We start from the raw sequence: 26,363 nt of genomic DNA, 5'->3' as shown, positions 1-26,363 counted from the left end.
GGACTTAGACAAGTAAGGCATCACTGTGCCTCATTTTCTCTACCTGCCACGTGCTTCTCCTCTCCCTGTCTCCATGCCTCAGTGTTCTCATCTGTAAAATGGGGATAATACTACCACTGTAGAATTAAACAAGGGATGCCCTGGGTGGCTCAATGGTTGAGAATCTGCCTTCGGCTCAGGGTGGGATCCCGGGGTCCTGGGATCAAGTCCCATATTGGGCTCCCCGCAGAGAGACTGCTTCTCCCTCTGCCTGTGTCTCTGCCTCTGTGTGTCTCTTGTGAATAAATAAAATCTTTTTTCAAAAAAGGAATTAAACAAGTTATCCCCACTGAGCGCACAGAACTTTCTCTTACAGACACTGTCAGAGCTACTTGTTTGTGAGGAGAGGAAAAGGAAGGGAGGGAAGAGAACCCACAGGATATGCCAGCACAAAGAATGCCTGGAGGAGTGCTTTGGAGAAATGAGTTCCTATGCTGCCTCTGGTTCCCCAACACTAGCTCCAAGGCTCAGAGATACCACAACGTCCCACCTTCCCCACCCTGCCCCAGGCTCTCTAGTTAGTATGGTTAAGGAAGCCCCTTGGTGACCTTGCTCACAGGGCTGTTATTCATCGAGAACCAGTATATGCAAAGCAGTCAGTCTTCAAATTTGACTTTCCAAAGGGAATATAGAGAATATTCTACATGATATGAACCCACAATATATTGTAGCCTGAAGGCTGTACCCTACGCCTGCCCATGTCTGCTTTATTTCCATGACTGTTTTACTAAGATGCCAGGCTCTGGGCCAGTGGGGCACAGCAGGAAGGAACCAAGGCTTGGTTTCTTCTTCATTCCAGAACCCATGGACCATGCCAAGAGCCTTCTGACAACACAGGAGGATGCGAGGCACCTGTAGACTGCAAAGCTGAATGGACGAGTGATCCCCGCCCTGCATGTGTGAGACCACAACCCCGATAACTCTTGCAGCAGAAGGGCTGCAGTATGTGAACTCCTTCCTTCTCTGAGTCTGACCTCCCTCACAGACATGACCCTTTCTAGACCAGCGGTGGGAGCCTTGTCAAAGGCAGTGTTTTACACAGATGGCATGCCAGGGTGCCATCAGTTCTCAATCTTTCCACAGTTCGCCTTATAGGGTGCTCTTTTGATGGAGGAAATGGGCTTTCAAGAAACAATGGAAACCTGTGTGTCCCCATTGATTGGCATCTCAGCTCGCCATCACTGTTATTCTTCAGCTACAAAGGGACCTGCCGGTGTCCCTCCACACTGCTCTGCCCAGGCTGTTCCCTCTGCTTTACTTGGCAGACATGGCACATGTAATATATTAAAAAATAAGCCTCCAAGCCTGCCTGTTGTTTATTATATGCTTAAAATCATTATGCATTATCTTCCTCACTCAGAAGACCACAACGTCTAGCTAATTTCTAGAATCATAATACACATATGGCTAGTTTCAAACAGCACTCCTGGGGATCCCTGGGTGGCGCAGCGGTTTGGCGCCTGCCTTTGGCCCGGGGCGCGATCCTGGAGACCCGGGATCGAATCCCACGTCAGGCTCCCGGTGCATGGAGCCTGCTTCTCCCTCTGCCTGTGTCTCTGCCTCTCTCTCTCTCTGCGCGACTATCATAAATTAAAAAAAAAAAAAATTAAAAAAAAATAAAGTTCAAACAGCACTCCTGAATGATCGTGATGACTCTCATTGGCACAGCTCACTGCCAGGCACATGCAGGAATAGGAAGATATCGGAGACGTGGTGGTGGGTATTCCTATAGGAAATAAGGAGTTGACAACTACTGCTGTGCCTTTTTTACAGAATTTTTTATGAGGCCCATATATACTAGGTAAGGCTGTTACTATTTTTTTCTTTTTCTTTTTTCTTAAAAGATTTTATTTATCCATGAGAGATACAGAGAGAGAGAGAGAGAGGCAGAGACATAGGAAGAGGGAGAAGCAGGCTCCCTGTGGGGAGCTGGATGCAGGACTCAATCCCAAGACCCCAGGATCACCACCTGGGCCAAAGGCAGATATCTGCTCAACCACTGAGCCTCCCAGGTACCCTACTTTTTTTTTTTTTCAACTTTCCAGATGAGGGAAATGAGGCTGGAAGAGATAAAGCAAGCATATTATAGCAGTTACAGAGCTGGGGAACTGAGCTGGATGTCCTTTCCTGGGGTGAGCATTTCCTGGGGGGACCCATCGCCTGGTGAGCACTGGCCTCTGAGTCATTGCCAAGGAACGCCCCACTGACCTCTCTGTTCAAAGCTAGGGCTGAAAATAAAAAGGTCACATAAGGAAGACAGGTTTACTAGTTAACTATGTCAAGCTTACAAGTCAAAACTTACAAGTCAAGCTTTTCCTTTTTTTTTTTTTTTTTAAAGATTTTATTTATTCATGAGAGACAGAGAGAGAGGCAGAGACACAAGCAGAGGGAGAAGCAGACTCTATGCAGGACTTGATTCAGGACTTGATCCCGGGACCCCGGCTGGGATCACGTCCTTGGACGAAGGCAGGTGCTAAACTGCTGAACCACCCCGGGGTCCCCCAAGTCAAGCTTTTTCTTTGAAATTTAGGAAACAATAAGTCATTTCCTAAAGAGCCAAGTCTAAACTCAACATTCTATACATGTTGCATAAAACGTATTCAGCTTTCCTCAAGGCAGAGGAAGAAAAAGGTCAGTGCCTTTCTCCTCTGCAGCCTTGCCAGACCCTCAGAGCGGAACAGACACGAGAAGCAGCCCTTAGAATCTCTGGCCTGCTCTCCCTCCTGTCTGAGCAGGACTCTGAAGCATTTCCGGAACATCTTTCTTCTGGACGAGAAGAACTGCCGGAAATGTCAATGCAAGCCTTACACTAAGGAAGGGTGGGAGTATGTACAATATTTTGCCACCTCTTGCTGCGTTTTGCGATTTATAGAGATTGTTTCCGTATAGAACAGGAGTTCATTCCCACAACACCAACCTCCTCACCCTCTGGTAAGGGGTGAGGAAAGTGGGGGTCTTGGAGAAGAGTCTGATGGTCCCAAGGCTACACAGTGGGTTCGTGGTGGCTCCATGCTATGCACACAATGCTTCTCCCACCCCACCCAGAGGCGGCAGCAGAACCTCATGTCACCTCACCAAGGGGGCAGTTCTGACATCTCGGCCTGCTGAGCAGGGGAGGAGACCTGATAGTGCTTCCAAAAGGCAGCATCGCATCGGTGTTCCCACCCACAAAACTAGATGGATGATCTTTCGCTAAGATCGGATATGCAGCGTGAAGCAAATCCAGTCCATGGAGCCAGAGCTTAACTATTTTGCATTTTGTCCTGACAACTGTGGGGAGGGGGGCAGCATATGCCATTAGTGAAATCAGGCACTTCTAGATTCACTGGGTTGCAGAATTGCTAATGCAAGGGACGCCTGGGTGGCTCAGTGGTTGAGCACCTGCCTTTGGCTCAGGTCATGATCCCGGGGTCCTGGGATCGAGTCTGGCATCGGGCTCCCCACAGGAAGCCTGCTTCTCCCTCTGTCTATGTCTCTGCCTCTTTCTCTGTGTCTCTCATGAACAAATAAATAAAAGCTTTTTAAAAATTGCTAATGTTGGATGGATTCAAAAAGTCATGTTGGGAACACACAGGCTCCTGCCAGTTGCCCAGACATCACAGAAGGATGTCTTCAAGTCACAGAGGCCCTTCCCCTGACTTTGGCCATCTGACTTTTGGGTAAAACATAAACGCTCTGTATCTTGTTTCACGGGGCTGCTGACATCCTAAGTGTGCTAAATGAATAATGAATATAATGAATAATACAATGGTTTATGTATAGCTGAGTAATAATAGGTAATGAGCACCCCAAATGAATGCTGCTTTCTCCGGGAAAGAGCGGATGCTGAATGTAAAGGAAGGGTGAGTCTCCACCGGGGCATGCCCCCATCTCTGCCTGGAAGGGACCAAAGAAGCAGAAGAAACCAGATGCTCCAGCTCTAACTTTCAAACTGAGACTGCAAAATAGGTAGACAAAAAGATCTCAGTATGCTCATCCATCTCATTTTAAATTGAAACCCCCCCCCCAGTGTTGGCTGCCAGGTACACCCCAAGAACTTATATGGAAGAATGAAACCTGTAGAGAAAGATGCCTGTTTACAGACGTGAAGTGCCATTCGCCCATCAGTGTGAGGGTATCTATTAACACAGAGGCGTTGCTTGGAGATCTACCTCTTTATCCTGAGTGGAGGAAGCTCTCTTTCCAGGATGCTCCGACCACCACATCATGGACCACCTGCATCTGTTACTATGAACAGGCCACATTCATCCACCAGCCAACCCTCCACATGGGCACTAGGATCAGTTTTTTTTTCTTAAATTATTTATTCATGAGAGACACACACACACACACAAGAGTGGCAGAGACATAGGCAGAGGGAGAAGCTGGCTCCCCAGAGGGAGCCCGATGCGGGACTCAATCCTGGATCCCAGGATCATGACCTGAGCCAAAGGCAGTGGGTGCCCAACTGCTGAGCCACCCAGGCATCCCATGATCAGTGTTTCTCAAGCAATCTGTGGGGAGGAACTTGTTTTGCTTTCAAATTTTTTTTTTAAGATTTTATTTTTAAGTCAGATCTACCCCCAACATGGGACTCAAACCCACAACCCTGAGGATCAAGAGTTACTCTACAGACTGAGCCAGCCAGGCACTCCTGAAATTTTTTTAAGGTTCCAATCCGCTGTGGTCTGATACTTTCACAGGCCACAACAGACATGAATTACTAGAATCTTTTTTAAAATATGGAGAGTAACATGAGCTGGCTAGGGAAACTGGAATCTTCACATGCTGGTGGGAATGTGTAATGATGGGGCCGCTACACACAACAGTTTGAAAGTTCCTCCAGAAGTTAAACACAGGATTACTGTACGATCCAGAAGTTCTGCTGCTGGGTATGTACAGAGAAATGAACACAGGTCTCTAAACAAAGAACATGAAGATTCACAGCACAGATATTCACAACAGCCAGTAAGTGGTACAAACAACCACATGTCCATCAGCTGAAGATCAGGAAAGCAAGATGCGGTTTATCCACACAATGGAATATTATCAGGCCATAAAAAGGAGTTAAGTACTACTAGGTGCCACACACGTGGAGGAACTGTGATAATGTTATGCTGAGTGAAAGAATCCAGTCGCCAAAGGCTGCATTTTCTAGGATTCCTTTAACACGAAACATCCAGAATAGGCAAGTCCATTAAGACCAAGCAAATCAGTGGTTGCCAGGGGTTGGCGGAAGGCGGAATAGGCAACGGCCACTTAGGGGATGCGTGGTTTCCTTCTGGGGTAACAGAAATGCCTTCAAACTAGATAAAGGTCACGGCTGCCCAACACTGCAAGGGTCCTACCCACGTGCCGCTTCATCGTATACTTCAAAACGGTTAACGGTTAACAGTTAATTTTATGACAGGTGGATTTTTACCTTAATAGCAAAACGAATTCCTAGGAAGATCAAAGAAGAAAAATTCAAGCCCCAATTTTCAAATGAGATCCAACAGACATAAAATCGCCGTGTCCAACTGTTAAGAGTTTTTCTTTTCTTTTAGTTTCCTTACTTATCTCCTCTGGGACCAGTCATGAAGCACCCACAGGCCCCCACCCTCGGGCCCGCTGCCTGGATCCCATCGGAGTCTGGCTTATTCAGCACCACACACGGCCTGCAGCAGCAAACTTTCCCTCCTGTCAGCACGCAAACCTACTGCGGTGTCTTCCCGCAGCTGCTGCCCCATTGCACGACCCCCCTGACAGAAGTCCCTGAAGAACTGTCTGTGCCTGGGCCCCCATCTTCTCTCCCATGCACTCCTGAATGTAGTCAAGCTTTCGCTCCTGCCTCCCCACCCAACTGGCCACCTGACCAGTCAGATCCTCTATCGTTTCTACCTTTACAACAGCCAATGTCAATTCTAGTCCTCACCTCATTTGACCCTTGAGCTTAGTTGGCTCTGTTCATGGAAATGTTTTCTCTGCTTGCTTCCAAGACAGTATGCTCTGTTAGTTGTCCTCCTGCCCCCTGGGCGGCTCATCACTTTCTCCTTTGCTTGTCCACTTCATTTGGAACACTCCTCCAGACCCTGCAGGGCCCTGGGGCTCAGCCTTGGGTCCTTCCCTCTGCTCCATCTACACTCACTTCTCTAGCAGCTCTCACCAGATTGTCTTCAAGTGATATCTACACCCTGGACTCTTGAGCTTTTATTTCCAGCAAGGATATCACCTCTCAACTTGAGCCTTCATACAGCTAATTCCTACTCGACAATCTGCCTCGATGACTCATGAAACATCTCAAACTTCATGTTCAAAATTAAACTCCTAATTCCCACAAACCTGCTTTCCCCCCATGGTCTTTCTTTACCTCAATAAACAGAAGTTCCAATTTTCTACTTGGTCAGGTCAAAAGTTACACAGTCATCCTTTGCTTCTCCTTCTCTGGTGCATCCCAAACAAATCCATCAACAGATCATGTTGGTTCTATCTTAAAACAGACCTAGAATTAGGGACGCTTAGGGGGCTCAGTGGTTGAGAATCTGCCTTCAGCTCAGGCAATGATCCCAGGGTCTTGGGATCGAGTCCTACATCGGGCTCCCCACAGGGAGCCTGCTTCTCCCTCTATTTCTGTGTCTCTCATGAATAAATAAATAAAATCTTAAAAAAAATCTAGAATTAAACTGCTTATTATCACCGCCACACTCCTACCCTGGCTAGGTCACTGCCACTGTTTGCAATGATTACTGCAATGCCTCTTGCTGGACTCCCTGCTCCCAGCCTGCATTCCCACAGTCTGTTTTTAAACAGCAGCCAGAGTGATCTTCCAAAACCACAAGGCAGACACGTCTTCCATGTTGCCCCTTTGCCAGAAACCCTGCAAAGGCTTCCATATCACTGGAAATAAAAGCCAAAGTGCTTGCAGTAGCTTACAAAGTCCATACATAACCAGGCCTCACCCTCTCTCTGATCCACATCCTGACACTTTTCAGGATATGGAAGGGGGGAGGAAATGCTTCCTAGCCCTTTCACCAAGAAAAACATCAGAGAGTGGCAACAGAACAAAAGGAAAACTTTCCCTGCAATCTCCCGCCACATTCTCTTTGCATGCTACAGTCTTCAGCAAAAACAGTGGAAAACTCTGAACTGGGACTCTTTTCTCTAAAAGAGAGAGGTTAAACTTCTCTTTAAAGAAACTGAGGAAAAACTGATTTAATGGACAAACATAGGGACGCCTGGGCAGCTCAGTGGTTGAACATCTACCTTGGGCTCAGATAGTGTTCCTAGGGTCCTGGGATCGAGTCCCACATCAGGCTTCCTGAAGGGAGCCTGCTTCTCCCTCTGCTGTGTTGTGTCTCTGCCTCTGTGTCTCTCATGAATAAATAAATAAAATCTTTTAAAAATAATGGACAAACATATAAAGAAACATTAAATCTACTGAAAAACAGTGTTTTTCAAGTTATTTACAAGTCCCCACTTAGATCTTCCAATCAGAACTTATTCATTAATCGCTTCTTGGACTTTTGGCTAAGATCAAATGCAGAACTTACTCATTAACATAACCAGCCAGAAGATCTCATTCTTGATGGAAGTGATAAATGCAACTCGTTGCTGGCCAGCCTTTGTCACCTTGTCACAAATGAAGGCACTGCTGTCCCTACCCGTACCCATCACACCCTACCACGAGCCCCAGCTCCACGCAGCAGAAGGACCTAGACTGTACACAAGTGTCTGCTCATGTCAATGCTGATGATAAAACTGAGGATCCGATGCTCAGAGAGATGACACCTGGGGTGTCTCTGTTGACCTTCAAATACAATTCCCACTTCCTATTTCCCGCTTGCTCTGTAAACATCCCATGCAGCCTAGAAGCCCCAAATACCATGCACTTGGAAGTCATAAAGCCACATTTCCTTAAAAAATTAGCTGAGATTGGGATTTTCTATGAGTGCATATTCTCCTTCTCTGTGGCAAATCTAAAGTAGGTAATACAGAGTTTCATGGCTCTTCCTACCAAACTGCCTCGTGTGTGAAGCTTGACCCTCCTTGTCGTTAGCAGTGAGGGAGAATGGTAAGCCTGAGGCCTCCTCAAGCTTGCAAACACACATAGGACCAGCGAAGGTACAAGAAATCCTCACTGGTATTCACCCCACCTTTCCCGATGAGCTCTGGTGCAGCCAGTCCCTTCCGTCCTGGACTGTAACCTCTTTCCTTCTGAGCATTTTTTCCCTCTTCTGCCATAAATTCAAATGCCTCCTGCTCCTCTTCATATCTATCCCTCTCTGCTCTAATAAATTTCCTCTTATCTTTTTAGCTTACTGCCCTGTTCTGAATTTACACCTTTTTCTCTCAAGGAAGCGAGTGCTTCTGGAAATATGCCATTATTCCTGGAGCAAGAAGCTCAGGCTATCTCTTCCTCAAAGTAGGTTTCGCTCCCCATTTTCTGTATGAACAAATGTCTCCTCAACTGCTTCATCGCTAAATTCTGCACTGAAGCCAACAGACAGTGACTTAGGATGCTGACACTGTAGGCTGGTGTTTCTTTACAGAGTAGCAAGCTCACTTAAAAAATATACCTCATTCATTCATTCATACGCTCAACCAATAAATAAAAATAAAAGGCATCATAGCAGGTCAAAAGGTATATAAGATGTGTTCTCTGTCCTTAAAGAGATTAAAATCCAGATAAATACATGTAATCAAAGACAGTAGGAAAGAAAGACCATATGAGCATACACTCTACAGTATGAATATTTATAACAGAGATGTGCCTGCTTGTCCACTCCTGACAAAGAATTGTCATTAATAAAAGTCAAAGTGCAATCCATAATGTGTACTTCAGTGCCTCGATAGTTCAAGCTGATCGGTTCCCTTGTCTTCTCTCTTCTGCATTAATGAAATCCTGTACTTTATTTCAGTATGGCAAATAAACTCTAACTTGTTCAGCACTTTTAGACTTCCTTGTTCTGAATTTGTAAAGCAAGGCGTGGTTCTGAATCTCGTTCTCTAAACACTTGCTTTACAAAAAGCAAGCTCTCTGTAGAGAGTAAAGTTATTTAGAGAACAAACCTCTCTTTTTATTTAGTGGAGGATACAGTCCGATAGTTGGTTTACTACCAAGTCACACACTGTAGCCCTGATTTCTGCCGACTGCTTTGACTGTATATGCTTCTCACTTCCCTAGATCAAAAGATAAAAGTTTAATTATAAAGAACTTAAAAACATGGCATGGAAACACAGCAGCCATAAAAGACTTGCCCATCATCACAGCGTATATAAATGCTGGAGAGAAGGTTAAAATTAAAGTTGAGGAACTGTGTATTTCAAAGTGCTTTGGTTCATTAAACAGTCATTTTTTATTTTAAAGCCATTATATCAGAGTTATTTGCATTGCTACTGCACAAACTCTGAGATCTATTGTATTCAAAAATGTTTTATTATTTTGTTTCCTCCCCCAAAAGATGAATATGCCTTCAATTTTAAGATGGAAAAGTTTCAGAAGACAAGTTTTCAATACAGAGAAATTCACTTCACCAAAAATAACAGGATTTGAGCCACATTTTCCTTTGAATCTGCATTTCTTATTGAACATCCTGAAAATACAGTGTGTGGCTTCTGATGGGAGTCCCTCATTTTATTTTTGTCACTCCAGGTACCCAGAAAAAAAAATCATGATATTAAGAATTGAGAAAAGCAAAGCATTCCATAATGAAATACTGTAAAGAATACTCACAAGGGAGTCACGCAGCAATCTCCCAAGAGCTCCTGACCTGCAAGGCCTCAGAGAGATCTTGGGAGACCCAGTGGCTGGCTACTCATCCTCCCTCCACCCCAACCCAGGCTGTGTACCCGGACACCTACCACTGGCTTTGGCTTCAGAGTAAGAGGGGCCATCCTCGAAAGTGAAGATTTGGGACACACTCTGGCCCAGGTAGGAGGGAGGTGGGTAGTACGAATGCATCCGGTACTGGGAACTCACTGCATGGCGGTTCTCTGAGTTTTTCATCTGCTTGAGAAAAAAAAAAAAAACAACAGAAGGAATACACTGAGTTCAAAACTGCACTGTACAATGATTACAAGAACTGCTGGGTTCCTATTGATGTTGGAAGTATCTGTAACCATGAATGTGCATCCTAAAGGTGCCTTTTATACCTTGGGATCCCTACTAGAGCCCCCCTGATGCCTGATTTTGTCACATGATACTTAGTTAACAAGCACCAAGGAAAAGAGAGCAATAGAGTGGGGATGGCACAGCCTAGGAGCCCACACATCACCGTAACACTGTCTACAGTTATACAGCCATAAGCAAGCTATTTACTTTCTCACTTTCCCTCATGTGTTTTTTTTTTTTAATTTTTTTTTACTTTCCCTCATGTGTAAAGCAGGCGGCTCACGTTGGTTACCTCAGTGTTCATATAAAGAGAATTTTTTTTAAAAGACAACACGCAAAAAAATAAAAATAAAAAAATAAAATAAATAAAATAAAATAAAATAAAAGACAACACGCAAAACACATGTAAGGGTAAGCTGTTGTCATTAATGCATGGACGTGCCCGATACGGTCCTCAACGTCTGTTCCCAACCCCCTTCCCTGCTCTCACTGTAGCAAAGAAACCCAAGTCTGAGATCTTGACTTCCCAGACCCTCCTGACACCAGGGTCCTGGAGGTGACATGGAGTCTGCAAACAGGACACGCAGGGAGGCATAGAAGGTAGACTTGGCAGTCGTGTGTCAGACTCTGCCTCTGGGACAACAGGGCAGCTTTTAAGCAAAGAGCAGCAAGGCCCCACTGCTTCCTGACCTGTCATTCAAAGCTAAGGCGATGTGACCTGAACTTAGAGGGGCACCCACCCACACTTCCACAAATATGTCAAATATGTTCTGTTTCCTGCATGGCCCCTGGAGCAGACACTGGGCATTGCAAGAACAGTCAGATGTCAATTATGCTGCATTTAAAAAAGCAGTACCATATAAATTTAATGTACTTAAAAAGTCACTTTAAAGGAATGTTCGAGAAGAATCAGGTCTGCCCAAGAATTAAAGAGTACTTTTAAAATCATGTTTTTTGGGACACCTGGGTGGCTCAGCAGTTCAGTGTCTGCCTTCGGCTCAGGGTGTGATCTCAGGTCCGGGGATCAAGTCTCACATCAGGCTTCCTGCAAGGAGCCTGCTTCTCTCTCTGCCTATGTCTCTGCCTCTCTCTTGCGTGAATGACTAAATAAATCTTAAAAAAAAAAAAAAAAAGTCATGTTTTTCAATCAAATAATGCTACTTAAGAAAATCGTACTAACGTGGCAGAGACTGGCAGGGTAAACTCATGTACTGGGCTTCCTCAAGATTATCTATGAACATTAAATTTTGGACACTTTTCTAATCACAGCAGGCCTGTGTGTACTCTGAATATCTGGCATTGCGTGGTGGAAAGACCTGAGCCCCTGACTTCTGTGTGGAAGCTCAAGACACTCATTTTGGATGCTCCAGGTGCTCCACAGCACAAATGAATGCTCTGGGGGCCCCTGGGTAGCTCAGTGGTTGAGCATCTGCCTTTGGCTCAGGGCATGATCCTGAGGTCCTGGGATCGAGTCCCTCCCTGCAGGGAGCCTGCTTCTCCCTCTGCCTGTGTCTCTGCCTCTCTTCTCTGTGTCTCTCATGAATAAATAAAATCTTAAAAAACAAATGAATGCTCTGATGGGTGGATTACTTCTTGGAGAGGCAAAGAAGACTATTCCAGTTGATTATTTTCTCTCACTTGAAGTTTATCTGGCAAGTTCCCTTTATCCTGCCTACTTTGTTTCTCTGAAGCATATGAAATGGTATCTCTTCTAGCTCAATCACACAATTTATCTACCATCACATAAATCCTTACAAAATAAGAGGTCGAACAAGCTGTACTTGGAAATAGCCAAAGGGGAAACACTGGCTGCCTCTTAATGAGTGAGCCCAGGGCAGGAGAGCCATTAAGGGGCCCTGAAATCATTTAAGAGGGCAGTGACAATCTGTGGTCACTTAACTACACAGAGCCTTGTGATCAGTTAGACCAGGACATTGCAAGGCTCTCTTCATGTGTATGCAAATGGCCTGGGGCTAAGCAGATTCCGATTCAGTAAATCTTCAGTGGGGCCTCAGGCTGGTACACTCACTCCCCGGAGATGCTGATTCTGCTGGTTCAAAACCCTCATGCTGGTGACAAGGGACAAGAGTAAATGATCCTTCCTCTAACTACTTCACACACTGAAGGTCCATGACCAAAAAAAAGGACTTTCTAAAAAACTCTGTTAACCCATTTTTTTATGACCGCCAACTTTCCACCTACCTGAGGGAAGGATGGAGATGATATGAATAGCATTATAATTTTTCACCATTTTTGTTTTTATACATGAGATTCCTCAGAGCTAAAGGCATTTTCTCAGGGCTTTGCCGCCATCTAGAATTTCAGCAGTGGTAATAACCAAACTCCACCTCTCTTCAAATCAAAGAGCCATTTCTGCCCTCCAGACTCCCCTCAAGTCAATTACACAGTCAGGTAATACACTCTGAGTGAGAAGCCAGGTGTCCCCTTTAATGCATGAAGTCCCACGACACAAATGACAGGGCCTCCCCACTACCCACTCTAAGTGCTGAGCTGGTTTCATCTCCTTCTGGTTTGACAACATCTGCAAGTCAGTTCTTCAAGAAAAATGCTTTTCAATGTTCCCACTGTACAAGAAACTGATAGGATTAGAGCCTGGCAAGCTCTGCAAAATGCTAGTTGTGGTTTGTTTTTTTTTTTTTTTTTTAATTTTTTTTATTTTTATTTTTTTTATTTATGATAGTCACAGAGAGAGAGAGAGAGAGGCAGAGACACAGGCGGAGGGAGAAGCAGGCTCCATGCACCGGGAGCCTGATGTGGGATTCGATCCCGGGTCTCCAGGATCGCGCCCTGGGCCAAAGGCAGGCGCCAAACCGCTGCGCCACCCAGGGATCCCTATTTTTTTTTTCTTTTACTCTGAATTTGTATAAAGCCTCTTTTTAAATGTTGAAAAATGTTCACTGTGAGTCTAGAGCAAGATCAGCAAACTTTTTTGGAAAGTGGCCCAAGAGGAGAGATTTTAGGCTTTGCAACCCACAGGGTCTCTAGATAATCGGGAAATGAATGGGCATGGCTGTGTTCCAATAAAACTTTATTTATAAAAAAGGTACACAGCCTTCATTCCCACTGGAGGACGGGGAGGAGACCAGACCACGTAGCCTGTGGCTTCACCACTAGAGTGTCTGATTTCAGTGCTCTGGGAGGTGGCCTGGCCCGGGGCTGCTTCAAAGTCCCCCAGGTAATTCTGAAGGGACGTCAAGATTGAGAACCAGTGTCCCAGATGTACTGAAAATTTCCCATACCCGAAATAAGCATGAAACCACAACATCTCCAGTATTAACTAAAAAATTCAAAAGGTTAAGTCTGACAGGCTGGTCAAAGGCTGCCAATCTCAAGTTGTATGGTATTTGAAAAGAGATTCAAACAAACTGCAGAGTTTCTATTTTAACTAAAGCTTACCAAAAAATTAACACAATTTCAAACCCATGCATGTTAATTTTTCCCTTTAATTTCTCTTAGGTTTCTAAAATGCATCAGATAGCATGGATTATTTGGAAATAAGAATTGAGAGATTGGGACAACTGGGTGGCAGTGGTTGAGCATCTGCCTTTGGCTCAGGTCATGATCTGGGGTCCTGGGATCGAGTCCTGCACTGGACTCCCCGCAGGGAGCCTGCTTCTCCCTGTGCCTAAGTCTCTGCCTCTCTCTGTGTGTATCTCTCATGAATAAATAAAATCTTCATTTAAAAAAAGGGCTTCAAGGAAAAGAAGAAGGTAAAAAGGGTCAGACTCCATTTGAGGTTATTAAAATATGAATTTGCAGAAGCCATTTATCACGTCAGCCACATCCAACTTGAAGAATAACCTACAAATAACCATCCATGTGTTCACCTGCACGTAAGGATGGTTCTATGTATAGATGACTTCTGAACAACACAAGTTAGGGGCGTCAACCTCTCTAGGCAGTCGGAAATCCAAACATAACTTCTGACTCTCCTAAGATAAAACTACTAAATAACCTACTGTCGACCAGAAGTGTCACTGATAACATAAGTAGTAAATTAACACATACAAACAGGTTTCTTAGAATGACGGAAGCTGGGGTGAGGGGGAAGAGCTATTAAGAAAACGTAAGGAAAGGAAGGCACATTTACAGGACTGTACTGTATTTATCAGAAAAAATTTCACATAGAAGTAGACTACAGTTCAAACCCATGCTGTCCAAGGGTTGACTTGAGTATTTCTTTTTTTTTTTTTTTAAGATTTTATTTATTTATTCATGAGACACACAGAGAGAGGCAGAGACATAGGCAGAGGGAGAAGGTTCCCTGCAGGGAGCCCAATGTGGGACTCAATCCCAGGACCCCGGGATCATGCCCTGAGCTGAAAGGGAGACGCTCAACCACTGAGCCACCCAGGTGCCCCCTACCCGAGTATTTCTAAATGAGTGTGTCAATCTCTGAGACATGAAGCTAATCAAAATTGTGATTCGTCCAGAAAAATGTGTGGCAAATGTGATTTCAAACTCTAGATCCCTTCTAGTTCCCTTCCAAGTGAAAAACAAACAAACAAACAAAAACACCACAGTCCTGGCTGCTTGTGCATAGACAACTGGGCACAAGCCTTACTTTGACCCAGTAGTACTCAACTGAGGGCCATCTGTCCCCCATGGGACATGTGGCGACCTTGGCAGACACTCATGACGGCCTCAGCTGGCAGCCAGGAGAAGGAGGATGCGGGCCTCTACTGAGGAGAGGCCAGAGGCCATCCATGCACAGGACAGCCCCACACAGCAACAACTACCCAGCCCGGCATCTCAAGGGTACCCAGGTTGAGAAAATTTGTGTTAAACTAATCCAATCCCTGCCTGTGCTCAGCCAAAACAGCAAAGTTCTCCTGAGGAACAGAAGTTGTACACAAATTAGAGGCAGCATTTGATTCTGCTAAAAGGATGTAATTTTTTTCCCTTTATGCAGGGCTGCCTTGTTTCTTCTCAAGATTTTACGTTTTTGTCCCTTTAAATTAAACAAACCAAGTAAAACCTAAAAACCCAGTATTCCAGTGAATTATGACTCCCATTATTATTAGCATGTGGTAGCTGGCAAGCAAGAGGCATGTTTTATAATCTTATTACCCACCTCAAGTCTCTGAACCAGAGTGTGACCTACAGATAGGAGCTGGGCTGGTGGGGAATGTGCATGGTGTTAGTATTAACCCCAGAGGAAAACCTCAGAGCTTTGGGTTTGATTTTATTAAACCGTTGAGGACATACAGCACCGTAAATCTGAACCACAGGTTTCCTTTTTATATACCTTAGTCACTCTTTTTTATAGTTACAATAAAATCCCAACAAAACATAAAAATGTTAGACCCTACTTCCTTTAAAAAAAAATTCCTAAATACCATTCCCTGGTTGTTTGGGAGCACTTCAGCCAGGAGGAGTGTGGTCTTGCCCTGAACCGCACGCTCCATCCAGGTGACAGCTGAGAGAGGTCCGTGAAGACCAGATCTTGGGGTCTAGTTGTCCACAGAGCCTGGCTCAGCTGCAAAGGAGGGCTGGCCATGAAAGGGAACAGACTGGGTGGCGCAGCGGTTTAGCGCCTGCCTTTGGCCCAGGGCACGATCCTGGAGACCCGGCATCGAATCCCATGTCGGGCTCCCGGTGCATGGAGCCTGCTACTCCCTCTGCCTGTGTCTCTGCCTCTCTCTCTCTCTCTGTGACTATCATAAATAAATAAAAAAAAATTCCTAAGTGCAAACCCTAATATTTAAAAAATAGTGAGAAGATGCCCTTGGCAGTGACTCTTGACTTACAGGCTATTAAGTTGCAAAAGCCACATTTGTGATAAACCTTTGATCTTATGAACAGAAATGTTTTTATGGAAAGGTTTATTGCAGGTCTCCTGGTGACACGAAGAGTCAGCTCGGGGCTGAATTTTGCCCTGATTTTGCCCTGATTAAACTTCTTTAGTTTTAATAGGAAGCTTCTTTTCTTTAAGATTTTATTTATTTGAGAAAGAGAGAATGAGAGAGAGAGAGACAGCAGAAGCAGGAGGAGCGGCAGGCAGAGGGAAAAGGAGAAGCAGACTCCCCGCTAAACAGGGAGCCCAATGTGGGCTCGATCCCAGGACCCTGAGATCATGACCTAAGCTGAAGGCAGATGCTTCACTGACTGAGCCACCCAGGCACCCCTAGAAGCTTCTTCCCGGATGGGATGCTTCTTCCCATGCTCACCTAATCACACTCTGTGAGCCCTTCTAGTCCAGAGACCTTACCTGTGCAGGTGTTTCACCCAAAGGGCAAGTGCCCATTCACCTCCTGAAATACACACCTCATTATCCTCTGGGATGCCACACAGCAGAGCTGGAAATAATTATTTCTAATATACAAGCTAAAAATTGCTATTATGCACACATTTCAGAGATTACTGAAACATTAACATGGCAAACGCGGACTCTTGCGACACAGCAGATTCCTACAGCAACAACCCATCCCTCCCCTCCTTTTCCCTCTGGTCCTCTGATGCTCAGTTTCTCTCACCTAGCTTCCTTAACTCCCTCCGCTCTGCTCACCTTGCTTTCTCTTGAAGGTTCATCTAATGGAATGCCCTCCATGCCCCTTCCCCACAGGAGGGAGACAAGGGGACAGCAGGTAGAGACTAGCTTTGTGCCAACCCAGGCCCTTGTAAGAGATTCCCCCGGAAGCCTGGGGAGGGGGGAGGACTTCTCCAGTGAACCATGGGGGGAAAGGCTAGGTCTGAGGGTCAGCTGAAGAAGTCAAGTGCTGCATGCCCCAAAATGGAAGGGAGGCTCCTCGGGGCGGAGGTGGGAGAGAAGGCGGGAGGAAGAGGATGGCCATGCAGTGTGGCAGAGAGGACAATCAGTTAAGAAATGATACCTCTAAGACACCTGAGGTTTTAGACCCTGGATTTAGCTGCAAAAAGTCTGTGACAGGCGCAAAAGCAAAATGAAACTTGTTTGAGTGGGCCTTCTCAAACAGAATGGAAGGAAAGGACCTCAACACCAGGTCTCAGTCAACACCAGAGTAGACACAAAACACATGAAAACCAGCCAGGAGGGGCACCGTGGAAAAATAAGCAAGTTGTCTGCAAACACAGAATCATGACTTGAGAACATAATGCCAGCTTCCCTCAACTCCCAGACATCCCAGGGAGGGCACACAAGGGTCCCATCACTCTGGCATTCATTTTAAGTGGTGGACACCTCACAGGTATCAGGACGACAAGCGCACTTATCGATGGTCCGTTATGCTTGTCCTTTTTGGACAAACCAATTAAGATAGGAATATGTCCACATTAAGAAAAAAAATCAGGGACACCTGGGTGGCTCAGTGGTTGAGCGCTGAGTGGTTGAGCTCAGGGCATGATGCCAGGATCCTAGGATCAAGTCCCACATTGGGGTCCCCTCAGGGAGCCTGCTTCTCCCTCTGTATATGTATGTCTCTGCCTCTCTCTCTGTCTCGCATGAATAAATAAATATTTTTTAAAAAGAACTGTTGTATGAAATGTTTCATTTTGTGTAAACATTAACTCCATCACAACAAAACCTTTCTTATTCTGGGTCTCTGTCTGAAATGTTTGGAAGAGGGACGACTGGGTGGCTCAGCAGTTGAGTGTCTGCCTTTGGCTTAGGCTGTGATCCCAGATTCCCAGGTCCAAGTCCCACATGGGGCTCCTTGCATGGAGCTTGCTTCTCCTGCTGCCTGTGTCTCTGCCTCTTTCTCTGTGTCTCTCATGAACAAATAAATAAAATCTTAAATAAAATAAAATGTTTGGAAAACATTGGCATATAAATCTAGGAAAAGGAAGCAAGGACCCTCAAAGACAGGTACACAGAAGAAAAAGCCCAATTTTAAAAAAGGCTCCTTTTCCTGGAACCTGGAGTCAGGTACACGTCTGTGGGGGGGGGGGGGGTGGGCGGAGGGCTCACAAGAAGAGAGAGGAGGGTCTGCCAATAGTCTCTGGCTGCAGCTAGCACAGCACCTCCCTCATTTCCCAAACCACACATCATCCATGATGCAGGATTTCTCGCTCCTGGTCAATGCCTCCGTCTGTATGGATTCACAAATCTCAAACACAAACCCTCACCTTCCACCTGAAGTCATACAGAGCTAGGCAGAAATGTAAGCATCATTTACAGGAAAGTCAGCAGAAAACACATCTTTGGTCAAGTGGCCGCTAGAAAAAGGCATAAAGAAAAGTTATGCATTTAAAGAAAAGGCATTTCTATAATTGGGCTAACTATCCAGACATAGGACTCCCCGTTTCCTCAAACACATCAAGTCTCTAAAAGCCTGAAAATGCCTCCTGGGCAAGGCAGTGGGGGGGTTGCAATGGTGACATTCTTAAGGTAACTTTTTTTTTTTTTTGGAGTTTGATTTGCCAACATGGACATTCTTCAGAGAGTTGGAACAAATAATCTTAAGATTTGTGTGGAATCAGAAAAGACCCCAAATAGTCAGGGGAATCTTGAAAAAGAAAACCAGAGCCGGGGGCATCACAATGCCGGATTTTAAGGTAACTTTCTTGAGAAAATGTTGGTTCTCGATTGCAGGACGAATGGACTTTCAGAGGAAGAGAGTAAAAGAAAATTAAGTCAATTTATTGAGAGGTACTGGAGAGACCCGTGCTGTGTTCTCATGGAGTCCTCATAGCGTAATCATCATTAACATAAGAACTGCTCCGAGGGATCCAATAATTCGCTTCCACTCATAAAGGGATTAAGCAGAGAAGCAGAATCCAAACAAAGCAAGTGGGCTTTGGAAGCTTCTCTAGGAAACCTCCCCGCCTTTCCCATTTTAAATTAAGATGTCTGCTGATTATAAAGACCTCCTTGCTGCCTTTGGCTTTTACCAGTCCTTCGAGTTTTCACTGCTTCAAGATCAAATAAGAAATTTCTTTGGGGTGGGGGGTGCAGTCTGAAAATAAGCCTGTAAACCACGCATTTGGGAACTTTGGTTTTAGGACCAGAAGCCTTAGAGGCATCCATATCTGTTTCTATCTTGATGGACAAACTTAATTAACCTTTGCTACTCTGTTCCAACCTACTCTTTTAGACAAAACTAGTGACCCACAAACAATATGTTACCATCAGAATCTCAACGGCTGTGACATCAAGAGATATAGCCCTATCAGCAGTATCGGGAAATAAGCCACTTGGATTAGCCGCTCTAAGAAATATGGATTATATTCATGTCACACATGAGCTGTCAGAAACATTAGGATACTTTTAGCATAAATCAGCAGTGTGAAGGGTGTCTTATGAGTGCTGAACATGACAGACTGCTCCGAGGGCAAGGTGAGGGACTGTCTGGGGCCAGCTTCTCAGTGTGAGCACACACTTCACCTGAGCTCCTCGTAAAAACTCCAATGCAGGCTGTTGAGGGTGATGAGTACGCCCACCTCACGCTGGCTTAGTGGCATGGAAAGGCCACTCTAAAACTATGATGCACAGCCCACTTCTAGGTAACCAAAATAATACAAAAATGACCCAAAAACTGCTTTCTGAAAGTGCATAGAAGAGGGGGATAGGAGGATAGGGGACAGGATGGGAAGCCACAGAACCATGCTTAAGGACCAGAGGCTCAGCAATTTAAATTCGGTTAATCCTATGAAAGACATAGGTGTTTCTACTTTCTCTAACACATCAAATCTCAGAAAATACTAAATAAGGTACGTGACGTCCTCTAAGATCTGATAAGACATATCATGACATACAAAAAAAAAAATAGGGCAGTGTGGGTGTCTCGGATGCTTAAGTGTCTGCCTTCAGCTCAGGTCATGATCCGGGGGGTCTTGGGATTGACCCCCGAGTCAGGACCCCTGCTCACTGGGGAGCCTGCTTCTCTCTCTCCCTCTGCCTGCTGCTCCCCAGGCTTGTGCTTTCTCTTTCGGTCAAATAAATAAAATCTTAAAAAAAAAAATCCTGTGGCACCGTCAAGGCTTCTTGCAAGGAAAACCAAGAACACGTGCTGCCCTACTAGAAAGGTGGAGTCAGGTAAACCCTGCAGTCAGAGTCCTGCTAAGTCCCTGCAGAGTCCCGCTGCAGTCAGGCAAACTCTGGCTCAACATCCGCACTCAGCAGCTGTGTGACACTGGCAAGTTACTTCATCTCCCGAAGTGTCCGTTTCCTCACCCAGAGAGGCCATGACAGTCCCTGAGGGCTGCGTGCAGGAGTTGAGCAGAACAGCAGGTATGAAATGCTCAGACCATCAGGCTGATCAACACCCGTCCTGCTGCACTCCCAGTCCCTTCCTCCACGGGGCCTCCCTCTGTGGGCACACCAGTGGGATGGGGTCGTCACACTCCGGGACCTCTCTCTTGGGGTGCCCTTTGGCTGGTATGCCAGGGATCTGCTAACAAAGAAGGAGACACACAAACCTTCACATTCCATACATATTTTCAATACATAGACTTTTTGCTTGGTATTTGAAAGAAAACTCCATTCTCTGAATTTTTTCCACTTTTCAAATCTTAAAAAGTTGAAAACCCAACTCCAGATCCTACCCTGCCACTATTACAGACACAGACACACACACACACACACACACACACACACACACAGGGAGAGGAATGTGCCTTCATGTTTTTAGGGGCTCATACTATTATTACCCGAGAGGGAATTATTTCATCTTCCTTCATCCTCCCAGGATTGGCTGATAAGAATGCCTAAATACGGGCAGCCCGGGTGGCTCAGTGGTTTAGCACTGCCTGTGGCCCAGGGCGTGATCCTGGAGACCTGGGATCGAGTCCCACATCGGGCTCCCTGCATGGAGCCTGCTTCTCCCTCTGCCTGTCTCTCTCTCTCTCTCTCTCTCTCTCTCTCGATTAAATAAATAAAACCTTTTTTAAAAAAAAAAAGAATGCCTAAATGCCAAAAAGAATGTTCACGAGAAGGAATTCGATGAAAAGATGTGAAAAACCAACTGAGCATGGTTTTGCCCCGGTTTCTCCATCCTCTTAGGAACCTGCTCCCTGTAGGCTGTCCACAGCCAGGGTTATGTCCTGGGTGCAGGCAGTAAAGGGGCTACTCTCCATAGAGAATGGTTAAAAAATAATAAAATTCATGGGATGCCCGGATGGCTCAGTCAGTTAAGTGTCCGACTCTGGATTTCGGCACAGGTCATGATCTAAGGGTTGTGAAATGGAGCCCCATGAGCCCCGTATGAGGATCTGCGCTCACCAGGGAGTCTGCTTGAGATTCTCTCTCCCTCTCCCCCTGTCCCGCCCCTGCCTGCAGGCTCTCTTGCTTTAAAATAAATACATAAAATCTTAAAAAAAAAAAAAAAGGTAATAAATCTCATTTAAGTCAATCTGCTTTGATTTGTCACCATCCAGTGGCAACTCTCAACAACAGCCGTGATGAGATCCTGGCCACGCCCTGCCTTGCATCCAGCACACCAGGCTCACCCCCTCATAGGGACCACCTTCCCACAGGCACCAGAGCCCTCCCCAGGAGAGCTGCAGACTCCATCCCAGCAGCAATCAGAGAATCCATGTGTCCTTGGATTCTCCCGTCACCACTTCCCTGCAAGCTATACCTGGGGTCCAGGTGGGGAGACAGGCAAGGCTAGCACAGTGCAGGGGACAGAGTCAGTACTCAGTACATCAATAATAATGTGTGAATGAATTTCTTACACATGCTCTGTAACACAGTGAAGATTTTTCCATAGTATTTTTTTTTTTTTAAGATTTTATTTCTGGGCAGCCTGGGTGGCTCAGCAGTTTAGCGCCGCCTTCAGCCCAGGGCCTGATCCTGGAGACCCAGGATCCAGTCCCACGTCGGGTTCCCTGCATGGAGCCTGCTTCTCCCTCTGCCTGTGTCTCTCATGAATGAATAAATAAATAAAATCTTTTTTTTAAAAAAGAATTTATTTCTAAGTAATCTCTACAGCCAACGTGGAGCTCAAACTTACAACCTCGAAATCGAGAGTCACATGTTCTACCGACAGAACCAGCCAACCAGGCGCCCCAGAGATTTTTCATAACCCCATTCTTTTTTACCTTTCTCTCACATTCCTAATATATATATATATTTTAAAATAGAACAAACCAGCCTCTGTTAAGCATTCCCTTGATTTTGGTCTTTATTCAATTAATGAGGGAGGGACGCCTGGGTGGCTCAGGGGTTGAGTGTCTGCCTTTGACTCACGGAGTGATCTCAAGGTCCTAGGATCCAGTCCTGAATTGGGCTCCCCAGGGGGAGCCTGCTTTTCCCTCTGCCTCCATCTCTGCCTCTCTCTGTGTCTCATGAATAAATAAATAAAATCTAAAAATAAATAAATAAATTTAATGAAGAACACTTAGCTATAAAAAATGGACTCCCAAAAAATTTGAGAATCACCCAGCCACGTACTTAAAAATACTGTGAAAAAGCAACTAATCTTGTATCACATTCACATCTGCTTAGGAAAAAAGGTAAACAAAAAGGGCAAACATAAACAGATAAGATTTTGGCCACCAGCCCAAGCAAATCCAATCTGAAAGCTTTCAAAAACTGTCATCTAATTATCTGGTTTATCAAGCAGATTACGGAATCCCCCATGACTGTATTATTTATTAACCTGATGCTGCTGTGTCAGAGACCGGGTTATGTAACAATCTCACAACAGATTGATGATGCATTTTTTTTCTGCCTCCAATTGAATATGAAGCAGTCCCTGGGGTACACCAGCCCTTTGCAAGGTTTTCCAACTAAGTCCAGATCACAGTGAACTTGTGTCCGAATGGAAATGAACCTGTAGGATGGTCCTGGGTGTCCCAGAGTTGCCCCAGGTTCCTAAGTACTGGGGTTATTATGCTCCACCTGAATTGTCTGGATGCTACTGGACAGCCCCAGCCAGGCTGAGGATGTCCAAGACCTGGCCCCTGGCCCTAGATGTTTTCAGAGTCAACATCGCTGGCCCCAGGGCTGGGTTTCCAGAGGTCAGCTCTGCTTTCTCCTGTCATCCATACATCTTGAATCAAAACAGTCTGCAAAAAATGCCTGCTGTGTACCCTGCTGCAGTTAGGAGAGATCCCTCACCCCACCTCTTGCCATCTGTCTGAAATGCCCACCACCTCCTGCAGCTTTGTCCCAGGCCCAGAGCCACTGGGCCCTACTGTCACCACAGCCACCAAATCCCACGAACACCTGCCCTTGGGCTCAGAAGTGTGCAAACCACCGAGAGTTCCTAATCTGTGAAATGACATAGCAATACCTTCAGGGAAGGACATAATAAACACCAGACGATGCCTGCCATGACTATGTCTTGGCATCGTCTAAAACAAGACAAAACAGCAATTCCTCCCTGCAAAGGCTTGTTAGTAAGGTGGAAGTTGGGAGGCAGAGAGTGGGGACTGCACTCACTGGGGCTGCACAGCTTGGAGAGTCTCGGGAATCCTGCCATTGCTGCACCTTTGGGTTCCTGACCTACAGAAGCTTGCTCCCCGCAGGATTGAGATTATGTTGCAAAGGCCCCGGGACACTGGAGTTGTTCTTTCTCCTTAAAACAGAAAAACCTAAAGAGGCAGTAAGCCTCAGAAAGTGATAAATGTGGGACACCTGGGTGGCTCAGGTTACAATCCTAGGCTCTTGGGATCGAGTCCTGCATCAGGCTCCCCCCAGGGAGCCAGCCTGCTTCTCCCTCTGCCTATGTCTCTCTGCCTCTCCCTCTTATGTCTCTTGTGAATAAATAAATAAAATCTTAGAAAACAAAAAGTGATAAATGGAGCCATCGAAGGAAGGGAAAGTTCACAATAGAAGCAACAAAGTCCTAACCCTGGGAGAAGCCCCACACCTTCCTTTCACTGGCTCCAGACTTTCCCAGGTCTGTAGGGACTTGCATGCTTCCTTAAATAGAAGATTCCTGAGACCGGCCCTCTGACCTAGCCAAGTCCCAAACCCTCACTGAACTGGACAGCAGGGCCCATGTGCGGTGCACGGGAGGGAGTCTGACAAAATGCGGAGCCCTCACAAAACTGCCATTAAAAAAAAAAAAAAAAAAAGGAAGAACAAGACCATAGCACTTCACCTACAAAGAGTGAAGCTGAGCATTAAGTGGACACAATCACTAAAAGAACCAGATGAAGACCCAGAGAACTTTGCTGTTGTCATGGTGACACGATGACTGACAGAGGTTTCCAGACTCTGGACTGCAGACTAGTAAGACATACAAGAGAAAGAGATGGGGAGGGATAGCAGTAGTGTTGCCAACTGAGGGCATTTATACAAAAAGAAATCCTGCCACCTAATAGGATCATTTTAGTTTTGGTTTTTTTTTTTAAAGATTTCATTTATTTATTCATAAGAGACACACAGAGAGAGACAAAGACACAGGCAGAGGGAGAAGCAGGATTCCCCCCGGGGAGCCCAATGCAGGACTCAATCTCAGGACCCTGGGATCACGACCTGAGCCAAAGGCAGATGCTCAACCACTGAGTCACCCAGGTGCCCCAAGATGCTTTTAGTTTTACAGTATGTTGGAAGGGCAAACTCTCAATAAAAATAATAAAAATAATTTTTTAAAGTAAGATCTACACCCAGTGTGGACTTGAACTCACGACCCCGAGGATCAAGAGCTGTATGTTCTACTGGCTGAGCCAGCCAGGGGTCCCTAAAAACAGTTTTTTGACTTGAATAATTGAGCTTTAAGAAACACTCACTTGTCCTTATTTTCTCCTTTCTCTGCAAAAACCAGCACGAGGATAGTGAACCACTACACACATTCCCAGTAAAATAAGATGACACCAACATCCACTGCTGGTATGGAAACTGAGTAATGCACTGAGAACATGTATGAGAACTGGAGGTATTTGTGGGGAAATGGCAGTACGAACATTTCTCTGTGTCTAACCTGGATATCCCAAAATAAGCAACTAGAAAATTACTAGAATTACAGAGTTTACAGAAGTGGTCAGATACAAAATAAATATACCACATCACAGAAATAGAACCTGACACTTTCCATCAACCTAAGCTTATGCCTAATGCCTCTTTAAGGAACCAAATAAAGATTGTTTAGTGCTAACAGCTCAAGGCAAACCCACATCTATTTTAATTACCTTTTCCTAAGGAAAGAAATCGCTTGAAATGCTTTAAATTGAATTTCTTCTCATAAACTCTTCTTGTGCCTGCTGGCAAACTTTGTCAGTTTTTCTTTCTTGAGAAAAAAGACAGTGTCTATCCATCAACAGATAGTGGCCAATAACCAGCTTGCTCTAAAAGGAGAAGCCTCAGCTAGCTTAACCAGCCAGGTGGAGACGGTTTGGAGGGAAAGGCCTGGAGATCACAGGACTGAAGAGAGAGCACCTGACCAAGGGTCGAGGGCCCAGGGCTGGGGCCCGGCTCTCCTATGACCAGCGGTGGTCCACAAATCACTCCAACTTTCTCAGCTACGTAAAAATGTATCTCAAGTCTGCTTCACCTTAAAAACTGAAGTGGATTTTGCATTCTGCTTCCTTTTCTCAAACATGGTGTTTTTTTTTTTTAAATCTAGGAATATTTAAAAATACTATTAGGGATCCCTGGGTGGCTCAGTGGTTGAGCATCTGCCTTTGGCTCAGGGTGTGATCTCGAGGTCCTGGGATCAAGTCCCACATCGGGCTCACCACAGGGAGCCTGCTTCTCCCTCTGCCTACGTCTCTGCCTCTCTCTGTGTGTCTCTACTGAATAAATAAATGAAACTTAAAAAAATATATATTGAATATTAATTAGAATTGTCTCCCTGGGAAGATAGGGAGGGAAGCCAGGTTTAAACCACGTACACTTGCCCGGGACCCTCCTGTGGGACTTCCAAGTTCCAGATGAGGAGGGACCGTTCCTGCCCCCTACACAGCCTATGTTCAAGAAGTCACTTCCTCTCAATCTTTTTAGGTAACAGATTGTGATGCTGAGCAACAGTAATGAAAAGAAGCCATATGAAAACGGGCCCCATCAGGCTGCCTGCTGTAAGACAGAGACCATCATGGGGCAGGATTCAAAGGGCTAGGGCTTTTGTAAGCCTCTGCCTGGCCTGCTGGCCCCAGCCCATCAAAGGTGCTAGAGGGCCATCCCAGGAATGCTCACAAGGGGGCCCCTACTCTGTGCCCCAGATGTGAGAATCCAGTTTCCTTCCTGCCTGTATCTCAGTTTCAAGCCCAGGGCTATTTACATGACTCTCAAATTCCAATCTCTTTCCAATTGATCACAGCACCCTTCCCCCAAGACCTGCTTTTTGTATTTTTGTCTGTTTGGTCCAGGGGTAGATCCCTAACACACAGCAGGATCTCCATGCATGTTTTTTTTTTTTTTTTAAGATTT

The 26,363-nt window shown here is 45.5% G+C and overlaps 1 protein-coding gene across 1 annotated transcript in view; it reads right to left on the bottom strand.

The window, feature by feature from the left end:
* DMRT1 (doublesex and mab-3 related transcription factor 1) overlaps positions 1-26,363 on the bottom strand; it is a 112,804-nt gene that overhangs the window by 35,237 nt on the left and 51,204 nt on the right. The window contains exon 4 of the mRNA XM_041746506.1: positions 9,859-10,003. Within this exon, the coding sequence (XP_041602440.1) occupies positions 9,859-10,003 (145 nt within the window). The remainder of the gene's footprint in view (positions 1-9,858; positions 10,004-26,363) is intronic.

This window comes from Vulpes lagopus, chromosome 2 (genome assembly GCF_018345385.1).
Source record: "Vulpes lagopus strain Blue_001 chromosome 2, ASM1834538v1, whole genome shotgun sequence".
Classification (NCBI taxonomy): domain Eukaryota; kingdom Metazoa; phylum Chordata; class Mammalia; order Carnivora; family Canidae; genus Vulpes; species Vulpes lagopus.
This window is presented reverse-complemented; position numbering and strand designations above follow the sequence as displayed.